Here is a 13,354-nt window from a genome sequence, read left to right as displayed (position 1 = left end):
AACGTGTGTACATATCCACAAGACTCAAGTTACCAAAATTCCCAATTCACTTGCCCCTCAAGTTTCTTTAAAATCTTTCACATGCATGTGCCTTTTCTAGGATTTAAAAAAGTTGTTGCTTTACTTCCCATCTTCTTCCGTTCTTTTGAATTAATGCCTTGTATGCATGCAAATGACTTTGATAGTTGTATTTGTCCATAGTTGCGTCAAGCTTTATCAAGGAATTTCGAGCATCTTGACATTCTTTATCAAACCATCTTTTGCGTGATTTATCTTTGTTGATACTATGGAGATGCTTTATGGAAAAGCATTTTTCGGCACAAGAACAAATAACTTTCTTGAAAGCTTCCCATTTAGTTTCCAATGGTGCGTCATATTGAAGCTTTGTCATCCATAACTTTTCCTCAACCATTTCAATATACATTGGTGCCCGTTTGAAATCTATACGTAGTGATAACTTTCCCTTTGACTGAGATTATCATGCTTAGTTGCTTCTCCACATGCAAGGTCAATTTATAAGGTTTGATGGTCTGATTTTGGGGTCCATTGGCCAAACATAAAACTCTTTATGCGATACATGATGGCTTCGGAGAGTAGCATATAGTCAATCACACTATCCCCATTATGTTTTCTATATGTAAATCCATTGGTTCCGCTCCATAAAGAAACACCATTGGCAATGAGCATATCTGTGCTATTACACATGTGTAAAAGTAACTTTCCATAGTGATCCGGCTCTTTCTCATCTGTTGAAGTACGATCATACAAGTGAACCTCCTCCATCTCCCTTGAAATGTACATATCAAATTGTTGAGTATCATGTTGCAATGTTTTTGTGCGAGCATTCATATCCCCAAAGACACTAACATCGCCTTTGCTTTTAAAATAAGCAATGTCCTTCTCTAATTCAAAAAATGGTTCCTTCTCTAATTCAAAAAATGGTTGATCTCTATATATGCAAGCACAAAAGGGGGAACCATGATGAGGAATGTAGCAATTGGCTACAAAAGTGGGTGCTCTTTTAGATGTCATAATTTTCAGCCATACATAAACATTTGTGCTTGTCATCTTTCACAATTGATACAAAATCTTCCAATCCTTTCTTAACCATACATGCTACCCCTCCTTGCCCTTCTTCGTTGCTTGAGATTCTTTGACCACATCAATGAATGTATATTGTAATCCTCCAACCCGTTAATCCTTTGTGTATCATGCTCCCAAGTTTCAACAAGAAGTACACCATCACCTTTTCTTGTTAGTTCATCAATGCCAACCTCCACATTCCATGGGTATCCATTGCAGTTCCAAAATCATACTTTCAATTGTAACTCGGTCTCATAGGTCACACATTCCTATTTGCTCGAGGGACTTGCCTCCTCATTGGGCACATTTCCTTCACGAGAGATCTCCTTGTTTTTCTTATTCCTCTGCTCATATTCCTTGCGACACATATTTTGTTGCTTAATAGTGCGATCTTCACATACAAAAAAATTGTATCCCTCAAATAGATCCAACTATTATCAAGGATAATCTTTAGTTTGGTCTCATCCGGCATGATGCATACAATTGACCATTCTCCCGAGCAAGGAGCTTCTTGCGTACCCTCTCTATGTGCTCTGTAAACCATAATTCCTAACATACCAAAGTAGGTTTTGAAGAAATATTTGATAACAATGGAAACTTGCAAGAGAAAGAGGCGTCTCTAACTTCTCTTCAAGAAATCCACGAATAATAATGGTTTTGGAACGTCGCTTCCATTCCTTCAACTCCTCTACATCCACATTCTCAACATTCTTTGTTTGAGCCATAGCTTGCATGAGGGAAGAACTAGGAACCACATTGCTACCACATACATCAGCCCAAGACTTGTTTATGCATACATTTTTCATGTTGCATACATTTCAAAATATGGTGTCAAATTTCTCCTCTTTCAATACATGGTCATGCTCTACTTTGCTCATACACTTAGAAATGTAGAGATGTCGCGCTTGTCCAAGGAAAATATTCACAGTTTGCTGGACATGCTGCACTTTCCACTATGATCACTGGACTTCACAGCACTATCACTTGACGATTGCATAAGTTTGGAGAGTTCCACCCGTGGGTGGGTTGAACAACCTTGAACACCTACGTGACAATATGCACGTGACTCAACATGCAAACATGGATAGGAGAGTGGGAGGAAATGGGGTGTGAATGGTGGCTTGAAGGCTACATCCTTTGATTGGTTAGCACAAGAAAAGGAACGATGTGCATGCATGGTCTAAGGGTGTTTTACACATTGCTATTTGAAAATGGACAATCCAAAAGATGGCAATTCCTTTTGTTAGTGGTAGGTGATAAGACAATGGGATACACACTAACGTTTGCAAAAAAGAAATGGTGCACCTTTTTTTTGGTGAGAAGGATATGCGGAAGGCAAAATTATATTTAGGCAGCTTGACCCTCTCGTCGAAGATACCCTTTGACGCTTACCAAAAGAAAACAAATTTCTAAAAAGATACCCCAAGAATATCCCCCCCTCCCCTTCCCTTTCCTTGCACGTCTCTCTCTCTCTCTCTCTCTCTCTCTCTCTCTCTCTCTCTCTCTCTCTCTCTCTCGCTCGCCAGAGCAGCCCACGTGCACCTTCCTGTCTTCCTCCCCCCAACCCCTGGCTGCACGAGACTCCAACAATGACGTGATATTCTCTACCCCCCCCTTTCCTTATCCAAGATGTGTCTGCTCTCCCATGCGCTCGAGTGTGCCGCCCCTTCCTTTGCTCCACTCTCCATCATGAGAGAGAGAGAGAGAGAGAGAGAGAGAGAGAGAGAGAGAGTATCGCGGAGCTGGAAGGACTTGGAAAGACACAGAGAGATCGAGAAAGAGAGAGCCCACGTGGGCGACCGGGAAACCACACAATCACTATAGACTCCACCAGCCGCCCCTCGCCATTTGGACCGCCTTTCACGCATCCCCCATGGCCTACACTGCGAGTTGTTGGCAGCGTACACACCGACCTCTCTTTGCCTTTTCTTCGAAACCCGCATCTTCAACAGATTCTCCCTTTCCCAGATTTTTTTTGAAAATAGAAAGAGCCACCTCCACTGAAAGCTAGCGTCCGGACGAGTTTGAACTCAGGAGTCAGGACGAGAGAGACAGAGAGGGAGAGAGAGAGATGGCAATGGCTGGACGATCTAAGGCCTACTGCTACATGCAACGTGCAGTAAAATGCTCATCATCGTTCCCCACTTCACGCCACAATGCATGTCCCGGGCACCCAACATTTACTGAGGCTATAATCCTGCCTCTGCAAAATGATTCTAGAATTCAAGGCCCCCAATTACCCAAGGTACTCTTTTTCTCTGCCTAGTTGACGGTCTTTTTTTCTCTGTCACAGGCTTTTGGCCTTGAGTTGTGATCGGATGAAATAAGGATGCATTCTGCCTGAATGTACCACGATGAAGTGATGGGTTCATCGCCTTGAGGATGACTAGTGTCCACCCATTTGTCTTTTACTGGACTCATTTGCGTTTGATACATACATAGCTACTATACATAGTGTCTCATATTGCAATGGCCTTGCTTTGATCATTGTTGGTGTAGCCAAAAGATATCCCTAAAAAACCCAAACAAGAATCTAGAGAAAGAGATCAAAACACTGTAAGATACTATGAATTCGATGTGGTCTCATTGATCTCAGTGGGTGCAGCATTCTTGTAACTGCTGCTCTTTCAACTTGCTGTTTGCATTGGCTTGGGCCAAGATTGGAGTGGGAGTTTGTATAACACCGTCCTTATCTTGAGCTCAATGAAGGCATGTGTAGTTGTGGGACGATTTCTCAAGAGCCTTACACTCAAGCTTGATCCACAATGTGTTGGTTTTTTGAATACACGTAGTGGGCGTTGGTAAAGGATTACAGGCTTTTAAAAACAGTGCACAGTTCACCACCTTTTGAGCGCAAGGAATGCCTTGAAAAAATGATTTCTAAATTATTGTGGCCATGTACACAATTTCTTTTTCCTTTACTAAAGAAGAGGTCAAAGCTGAAACCTATACCTATATGGCTTATGCTGGATGACTGGTTTCACTTTGTTCTAAAGGTGGATTTGGTCACGTTCCTGGGATCAATGAAGTATATGTATTTTGTGGAGGTTTGGATACATGCAGGAGACGCAAAGGGATTTTAGCAGTGTTTGCGTGTTGCTACTTTCTATGTACCAATTTCTCGTGCATAAATAGCAAGATTGTGGGTATGGTGTTTCGATTTCATATGTCTTATACTGTGGATTTGCACTAGTTTACATGTGAGCAAGGTTTACATTTATTGGTTGGGTTTCTGGTTTGTTCTTCAGGTGGATGGCAGCATTGATGTTACTTGCACTACCTCTTCCAGCTTGGGGTTTACGGTTGCACGTGGATCCCTCTCTCAGTTTGCTGGTGCACAAGTATTAAGCTCTCTACTGCTATTTTTGTTGCCATCCTAATTTGCAATCATGTGCATTGTTAATGCTAGTGAGCTTGCTAACAAAGCAAGCTTGCATAGAGTGGTGAGCGCACGCGCGCGCATACACACACACACATGCACGCACGCACGAACGCATGCAGGCACACGTGCTGCACGGCACACACACTCACACACATAAATAAGCACATATGCATCCATTATTTTAGTATATATATCTTAATTTTCTTCAAGAATAGACAAGGGTTCATTTTCCTAGTAACTTATGTTGGTGGGACAAGGCAAGCTAGATACGAGAATGGTAGGATCAATAACCGAAGAATATACAACTATCTTGGAAATTGCACATACAGACCAGACTTCAATGGGATCATCCCAAGAGGCAAGGATAAGACACGGTGCTTCTGTCATCGCAACCTTGAGAGCGCGAAAGCCTCAATGGCTGCTTCGGTCAAGTCTACGCGCTGACGGCGAGTCTTTACCTCTTTCAAAACATCAATCACAGGGTGCAACAATGCATGCAAAATTCTCTACGTGCGAACTATATGCTTGACATAAACCAAGAAAAGAACGCACATCATATGCAGTTTTGGGCAAATGCCAATTACGAACCTGTTCCACCTTCGCGGGATCTAGCTTGACGCCTTCTGCAAAAATGATATAACCCAGATAAGTGACTTCAGTAAGAAAAATTCAGACTTCTTAGCTGCAATGTACAACTGACACTCATCCAAACGGGTTAGTCCCCTTTCGACATCTCTTTCATGTTGTTCCCACGATGCAGAAAAAATGAGAATATCATCCAAAAAGATGAACACACATCGCCGAAACGACCTACCATGAGATGATTAAATGTACCCACGGCATCTGTCAATCCAAAAGGCATACCAATATACTCCCATTGCCCTCGCTCGGTGCAAAGCGGTCTTGAAGATGTCGCCTTTAAATACCCGTACTTGATGGTATCCACTCTTGAGATCGACCTTGCTGAAAACCTTTGCCCCATTGAGCCTATCTAGGATATACTCAATGCGAGGCATCGGAAACTTGTTCTCGACGGTCATCTTGTTTAATGCCCTGTAATCAACACACAAACGAGACGAACCATCCTTCTTGCGAACAAACAAAATAGGGGCAGCAAAAGGACTTACACTAGGGCGTATGAATCCTCTAGCCACCAACTCCGCGAGTTGTCGCTCTAAGTGTTCCTCCTGCGTCTTGTTCAAACGATAGGGAGCCTTACTGACAGGCTGTGCCCCCTCCATAAGCTCGATGCGATGGTCCTCCGGCCGCTCGGGTGGGAGACGAGGTGGAAGATTGTCACGAGGACGTGGCAGTTATTAACCATGTCACAGAGATGTGACAACTGCTAACCTTGGTTGTTGGTTTCTTTCCAATGGGGTTTATTTTATTTGTTTTGAGACCCTCTTTTTGAAGTAGCAAACGGTCGGACATTGTATGGCCAATGTGAACGGTAGATTCACCCGCAGACGGGAAGTGGTCGGCACTGGAATTCGTATGGTAAGAGGATGTCTAGGCTCAGAGCAAGATCATATAGGTCCCCCCGTCGCACTTAGCAAGTTGGTGGATACTAGGAAGTGAACTCAATTAAGGAGTAAAGTCAAGGTGGGACTACCAACAAAAAGTATCCGACAGTTGGGCCACATTGCACTTTTGGATGCGGCTCCAATGAGGATAGATGGTCAGAAGACCAGTGGGAGCCCAACGGAAGCATCTCCTAAAATTTAGGGAACTGCTATTTTGGGCCGTGAAATGTGTTCACGTCATTACCTCCGGTATGACTAGGGGAACATTTTATAACTCTGTCCCGAAGTCAACTGGGTAACCGGTCAGGATATTTTTAAGCGGCGAACCCGAAACGGGCAAATGCTTGTAAATGCGCCAAGTGTCGAATTTTCATGCACTTTCCTCTTGCAGAAGAAGTGGCGTTGAATTTTAAGGTGGGAGAGGCTCTTTTTGCAAACTGTCACAGGTTAAGAGCTATGGAGTGCTTCCTTTCCCTCTCATGTACAGTGTGGTGCTAGGAGTGATGCCCTGCACGCTACACACTGCTCTCTCTCTCTCCCCTACGAGCAGTATGTTATGCCCCACTAGTGGGCTTTTCATTTGACCAATGTACAGTTATGTGGGTTCATGTGCGATTGCCGAGACAAGAGCCTCTTGCACAGGTATTGGATTAGCTAGCGGCTAATCCCCCGCAGGTACAGGTGAATTCGGAGAGGTTTCACGCCAGAAATCTCGTCCGATTCAAAGGGCAAGTAGCCCTACAGGTGCGGGAGCTCGAGGTTTTGCTACGGATGCGACCGGCACGCGAAACGGAGCCCAAAACAGGGAATTACAGCCTGCTGTGTATTTTTGCAGGTTTAGGGTTTCGGCCCTAAACGGACCCTAATACCCCCAGGAGGTTCGGGGACGCAGGGGGACCGCTGTACAGGTGAACTGGCGCTTTTTCGGGGCAGAAAACAGAGAATTCAGCATGCTGCAGATTCTCGCCAGGTTTTGCAAAGTGTCCGTATGCGTCGGGAAAGTCACCTATTGCGTGGGAATACTGACTGTGAAGCATCCTAGTACAATTACGTTGCCGAAATCGGGCCAGAACAGGTGTTTCTTAGCCTAGATTGTGCGGGGCAGCTTGTGGGAGATCACAGGTTTTATTCCCTTTGATAAAGAATAAAGAAATACCGAAAGGGGCGCCAATTTTGGGGCCTACAGGTTGTCGGTGTCTGCTCGGAGCATTCTAGCTTCCGAGCCGTGTGTGTGGTTAAATGTTAATTCCCGTTACAGGTCTCCTTTGCAAGTGCTCTGTGTGTGTGTGTCTAAAGTAAAGAATTTCGGGTGAAAGCCAACGCCTACCGCCCTACGAGCCGGTTGCAAAGATCATCCTGCAAAAAGAGATGTTTAAACTTGGTAAACAAATCTGAATACTTAGTTGGAGCTTGAATGCTCTGGGAAACTGGAGTAGCATAGAGGAATGCCGCTTGTGCTCCTCGTCGTAATTCACGCTTTACGTGCACATGAGAGACAAGAGGCAAAGAATGCAAGCCCTCCTCAGCACGAATGATGAGGGGGGAGTCAGTTTTGGCATGCAAAGTGAGAGTGTTAAGCCTCCCAATCAATGAGAGGGTTAAGCTCACGAAACCATTTAATGCCCAAAATCATATCACATCTTGAGAGAGGAGACACAAGAAATTTCCTACTGAAAGAAGCTTGTTGAACGGTAAACATCACATCAAGGCACTCTTTCGTGATGAGGGAGTCCATACCAGGAGCGAAGCCAGAAACCTCGAGAGGAGATTTCTGACTAACCTCTAAGCGGGCTCTCTCACCAAGAGAGGGACTAATCACATCATGCATACTGCCTGGATCAAACAATATGATAAAACGTTGACCCTTTACATGACCATAACACTTCATGAGAGACTCATCAATGTGTGTGTCAGAGTCATGAGAAGATTCAGCGTGGTGCGTTATAGTGCTTGTGGTTGCTGTGGGTGCCTTTTGTTCTTTAGGTGGGGTTGTCTTAGGACAAGCCTTCTTAATGTGACCTTTGACGTGACATTGATAACATCTACCTTCCTTAGCATAAATCAATTGTTCTTCAGCCGTGATGTATCCTCCTATAATTCCTTGTGCAGCTTTTTCATCAGGGATTAGCTTAGGTTTTGCACGTGCTTTAGCTTTACCCTTAGATTCACTGTTAGAGTTCTTTTCTGAGGAATTAGAGAAAGAAGGGCTAGAAGAATTTCCATTCTTACCATTCTTACCGTTCTTACCATTCTGCGTGTTTGGAGAATTCTAAGAGGTTCGTTGAGAAGTCTTGTTCTCCTTAGGCTTTCCCTTGTTGTGCTTCATCTCTTGGGAGAGAGCAATCGCTACCGCCTTGTTGAGATCCGCGGGGTCAAAGACTTCTACTTCAAACTTGATGAATTCGTCTAACCCAAAGAGGAAAGCCTCTTTGCGCTCATCATCCGATTTGCGTAATTGAGTGCCGAGCTGCAAAACACGGTTAGAAAAAGACATGACTGGCATACCATTTTGCTTGAGATTGCGCCAATCTTCTTTCAATCGTGCTAGGTACTAAGGTGGCATAAACCGCGCCTTGAGCTTGTCTTGGAAATCAGCCCAACTAAAAGAGAGGGGCGTGAATTCGTCAGCTTCCTCTAGGTGCGGGGCTAACTGTGCCTCTTGCCATGCGTGGTACCAATTGATGGCATCACCGGCAAGGTATATAGTTGCCGTCAAAACTTTGCTATTTCTTGTTTTCTTAGTTGTCGCAAAATAAGAATTAAATTGATGCAACCAAGAATAAATAACCGTAGCATCCATCTTACCATCATACTTACTGAAAGTCAACTTCTCTGTGACTGGGTTGTTGGAGTCCGCATCGTGGCTTGCGTCACTTGAGGAACTCCCACGATCTTTAGCTGATTCGGACGTCGAGGCTAGTACTTGTCGAATCAATTCTTGAGTACTGAGGTCTCTCTGAGCCTCCCGCTCAGCCTCCAAGGCCGCTCTTTGAGTCTCTCGTTCCTCCTTTCTTTGTGCTTTTCTTTCGTTTCGTTCATCGCGCTCGCGTTCTAAAGCAATGCGAGTCGCTTCTTGTTGTGCCAACGCAATTTGATTCGCCTCTTGTTGTGCCAGCGCAAGGCGAGTCGCTTCGCGATTCGCTTCTTGTTGTTGGGCCATCATGTCCAACATTGACTTAACCATCACCTCCATGGGAGTTGGTGCAACTCGTGGCGTACATGGCGAAGGGGGAGGGTCGGAAAAATCTCTTGGTGGGGAAAACTCTTCGTCGCCTCTCTCATGCTCATCACCTGTATGCCAAGTATCCATTCCGCTTCGGGTGATGACCATGCATTATGATCTTTGGTTCTTAAGTTCACGAAGAACTTGGGTTCTTGAGGGTCTTGGGTTCTTGGGTTCTTGAGGGTCTTGAGGTTCTTGAGTTCATGAGGGTCTTGAGTTTCTTGAGGTTCTTGAGGGTCTTGAGGTTCTTGAGGTTCTTGGGTTCTTGAGGGTCTTGAGGTTCTTGAGGGTTTTCTTTCGCTTGCAATCTGTGTTTGAGAAGGATCTTCTCTTCATCCGAGTTCTACTCTTTTCCGCGGGCGCATTCCTTGGCGGCCTTGTGCTCACACCAAGGTTGCTTTTTCCCACCTCACGTCGATTGGCCGGCCACAAGTGCACGGTCCACTCTCAATGAGTGAAAAGAGGCACAAGGGGAGGCTGGACAAGCCCTTCTTTCTTGGGATTCCTGTCACTCTTCAAAAACACGATTAAGAATCGACACGCCCAAGCGAACTTGGGTTCGTGCGACTGCAACAAGCAAAAAAAATTCTTGTGATTCTTGTGGTTCTTTCCTTGAGTGATACAGAACACTGCCAAAGCTCTGATACCAATGTAAGGTGCAGCGGAATGAATGTTGTTCTTTCTCAAGATGAGTGCTCCATAATGTGCTCAAGGTTCCTTTTTGTTCTTATGGAAGGGAGAGCCTTCCGTTCTTAATGAGAGAGTGCTATGATCACGAACAAAGTGAGTGGATACGGTGCGTGCAAGTGTATGAGACTGAGAGATAGAGAGAGAAGAGAATACGACACCAGAGACTGTTGTAAAACCCTCCTCCGAAGGCCCCCCTCTCGTCGACAAGAGTGGTCTACTATTGATTGCACAAAGTGGTACAATGATGATGCATGTGACTGATGCAAGTCTAGACTATGTCGACGACGACGATGGAGATGACGAGGCCGACACTAGGGCTGAAAATTGAAGGTCTTTATCTGCTGTCCAAAAACGCTCAAGGCTGAAATCTGCTGCGATTCAAACGCTCAATTCGGGCTGATTTTATGCTGCTGAAAAACACTGATTTGGCTGATGGAAAACGCTGAATTCTGCTGCTGAAAACGCTGCCCTTCTGCTGCGGGTTGGTGTTGAAAACGCCAAGGAACAGTGGGCGATGATGGCTCTGGAAACACTAGATGCAAGATGCTATGGCGATATGGGGTTTGTTGAAAAACGCCAAGGAAAATGGCTGTTGGCGATGGTGAGGAAAAACGCTAGGGATGCCTACAAGAGGAAATCGCCAAGACACTTGGGGAGTCTTGTTGAGAGAGAGGGAACCTGTCGCCGAAGCCTGTTGTTCTCCTTGCTCATCTGCCAAATAGTGCTAAGCTTGGTCTGCTTATATATTATCTTACCCAATTTGCCCTACCTACTTTCCAACAAAAGTCACTTAAATTAATAAGTGAAAAATGTCAAAAATAGGTAAAATAGGCTAAAATCACTGGAAAATTCCCCTGACTAATTCTAATGGATTCTGATGGGAATCCTTATGATCATGCTGTGTGCAACCGGAGGATATGCATCTACACTAAGTGACTGGGCATGCACGGTCTACGAATAGACTCACAAAAGTGCCAGATCACTTCTAATCTAGACTGATTGGACTGACGGAACCCTTGTTATCGAAGTAGCTTGTCCACGGACACATAGGGTTGGATGTGTTACGTGACAACGAGTCTTGACCATGCAAGGATATCCGCTCTTGGTTCAAGGAAGGTCACAGACTAATCTTCGAGAGACTATCTACCCCCTCGTCTGTGCACCCTGCATGCAACGCTCGGTATACAATTGGTTGCTATTTTTCGACTTAAGGCACATGGTCTTACACGCAATGGTAGGCCTACCGTCCAAAGAGAAGCGAGGAGTATACATAGAAGGGCTGCCAACACAACCAAAAACACAAGAGAGCAAAAAACTTTTCGGGGATTAGCAGATTAGTGCAAAATCTTCAAAGTTTCGATACCAATGACAAGTGTAGCAGAATTGAAATGGTAAAGATCTAGGTTTCAACTTCCACTAATCCTTCACTTCTTTTCCTTGCATTGATGATTGCTTTTGGCTTGAATGATGGTTCCTTTTACTTTAGTGGGAATGAGAGAATGCAATAGAGATGTGTAGAGGGAGAGAGAAAGAGAGAGAAGAGGAGAGCAACACCCAATGGGGTCCCAAGTTCTCCCAACTAACCCTCTCAAGGACCCCCCACACCGTTGCCGATGTGGTATTTGCTTTAGATTGCGTAAATGGAATGTACACACAATGCAATTCCTCAAGTGCAGACTCTACTAACTCGAATGATGACTATCGCCGCGGTAGCTCCCTAAAACGAGGCACCTCCAAGTTGATTTGATGCACTTTGGATCCTTCTCGATGTGGGATTGCAGATGGCCACCAAGGTGAAGATTTCGGGCTGAATTCCGCTCCCAATATGAGAGGAATGAAGGACTGAAAGCTGGTTGCAAAAACGCACACAAAATCCAATAGATCTTTCGCGTAAAGCAGGGCTGAAAACGTAGATCTCGATGACGGCGATGATGGACAACAATGGAGAAATTGATGCCGGCAAGGAAATGGCCGAGGGGAGAACTCAATAAGCTGCCGAAGCACCGGACCGCATCTGTAGAGGCTATCGCTTGCCAATCCAACACTTCTCCGTGACGGAAAGAGGTTGTAAATGAAAACGCTGGCTAATTTGCTACTGGGAAGGGATTGCCATGGCTGAAATAAGCAAACGCTGGCCTTCAATTGCAAAAACACTAGGCTGATGCTAAAGAGCAAAAAGGACAGGGGCTGATTGTGCTCTCTTTGCTAGCGCTCCCTTCATCTGCCACAAATGCTGGTTTATGGCATCCTTTATAGGCGAGGAATAGGCCTTATAAATTTATTAGGGCCTAGGTAGGGCAAATTGTTCACCAGACCCAACAAATAAATCAATAAATTGATTTATTAACAAGTTAGGTCAGGGGTGTAAGTTTGGGTGAAACTTCGCACATCTGTCCACCGGGAATCCGTTCGACGCGGGGATTCCTCTAATCTATAACTACATGCACGACATGCCAACCGTAGTGTAATAACATCTGTCAAAACGCGTGTACAAACCATATATGCAAGAGGGTTCCAAAACTGGAAAACCCAATCTAATGGACTTATCCAAAACTGTCTCTGGAAGTCGATGAAGCATGTCCACCTGACATAGGCGTACATCTTATATATACCTAGACGAATCCAAGATAAGCCCAGATTCACCCTTGAAGGAAAGTGCAAGGTATAGACCCATGGCATGCACGTCATCCTAGATGCCCACCGTAGTGTAATAACATCTGTCAAAACGCGTGTACAAACCATTTATGCAAGAGGGTTCCAAATCTGGAAAACCCAATCTAATGGACTTATCCAAAACTGTCTCTGGAAGTCGATGAAGCGTGTCCACGTGGCATGTGCACGTGACACACGAGTATATCTTACATATACCTAGATGAATCCAGGATAAGCCTAGATTCACCCTTGAAGGAAAGTGCAAGGTATAGGCCCATAATAGTCACCCACACGAGTACATCTTGTTGGGTATATTTGGCATATTCCAATCCAATTAAGACATTAGCCAAATTATCCATGATTTGGCGACAAAGGATGAAGCCATACTGAGCCGGATGGATACCCACAAGAAGAGGCTCCTTGACGCGATGAACAATCGTCTTAGCCAATATTTTGTATATGACCGGCATAAGAGCGATCAGCCGCAAATGAGAGAACTGTTCACAGAGCGCTTGTTTGGGTAACAGTTTCAGCAAGCCCTCTGTCACATGCGCATTGCATTAAAGCCACGTGGACAAGCTACTGCTACACTTTAGCGTCGGTCTCAGACAGCTTAGGATCCACCTTGGCACTTTGGGAGCCTCTAGGACATGCATGATCGGACAGGTCATAGTTGCATTACCTCACTTGCACTGTAGAGTCACTTAAGCATATAGGCATATGAACAGTCACTTAAGTCATTAATAAATGACCTTGACATGACATTTATAAAAAATAGGTGGGACAAATCGCGAAAGAATA

The 13,354-nt window shown here is 44.8% G+C and overlaps 1 protein-coding gene across 2 annotated transcripts in view; it reads left to right on the top strand.

Annotated features, from left to right (window-relative positions):
- The first annotated feature begins 3,094 nt into the window (after positions 1 to 3,094).
- Positions 3,095 to 13,354, top strand: part of LOC147435153 (uncharacterized) — an 81,803-nt gene continuing 71,543 nt past the window's right edge. The window contains exons 1-2 of one of the 2 annotated variants that reach the window (XM_086488261.1): positions 3,097 to 3,328; positions 4,332 to 4,424. In XM_086488261.1, the coding sequence (XP_086344387.1) occupies positions 3,155 to 3,328; positions 4,332 to 4,424 (267 nt within the window). In that variant the 5' untranslated portion in view covers positions 3,097 to 3,154. Of the gene's footprint in view, positions 3,329 to 4,331; positions 4,425 to 13,354 lie in introns of both variants that reach the window. The other variant, XM_086488262.1, reaches the window with a different exon arrangement.

The sequence above is a fragment of the Adiantum capillus-veneris genome, chromosome 18 (genome assembly GCF_014529385.1).
Source record: "Adiantum capillus-veneris isolate H3 chromosome 18, ASM1452938v2, whole genome shotgun sequence".
NCBI classification, from domain to species: domain Eukaryota; kingdom Viridiplantae; phylum Streptophyta; class Polypodiopsida; order Polypodiales; family Pteridaceae; genus Adiantum; species Adiantum capillus-veneris.
The sequence above is the reverse complement of the archived record's forward strand: the minus strand, read 5'-3'. Positions and strand labels throughout refer to the sequence as shown.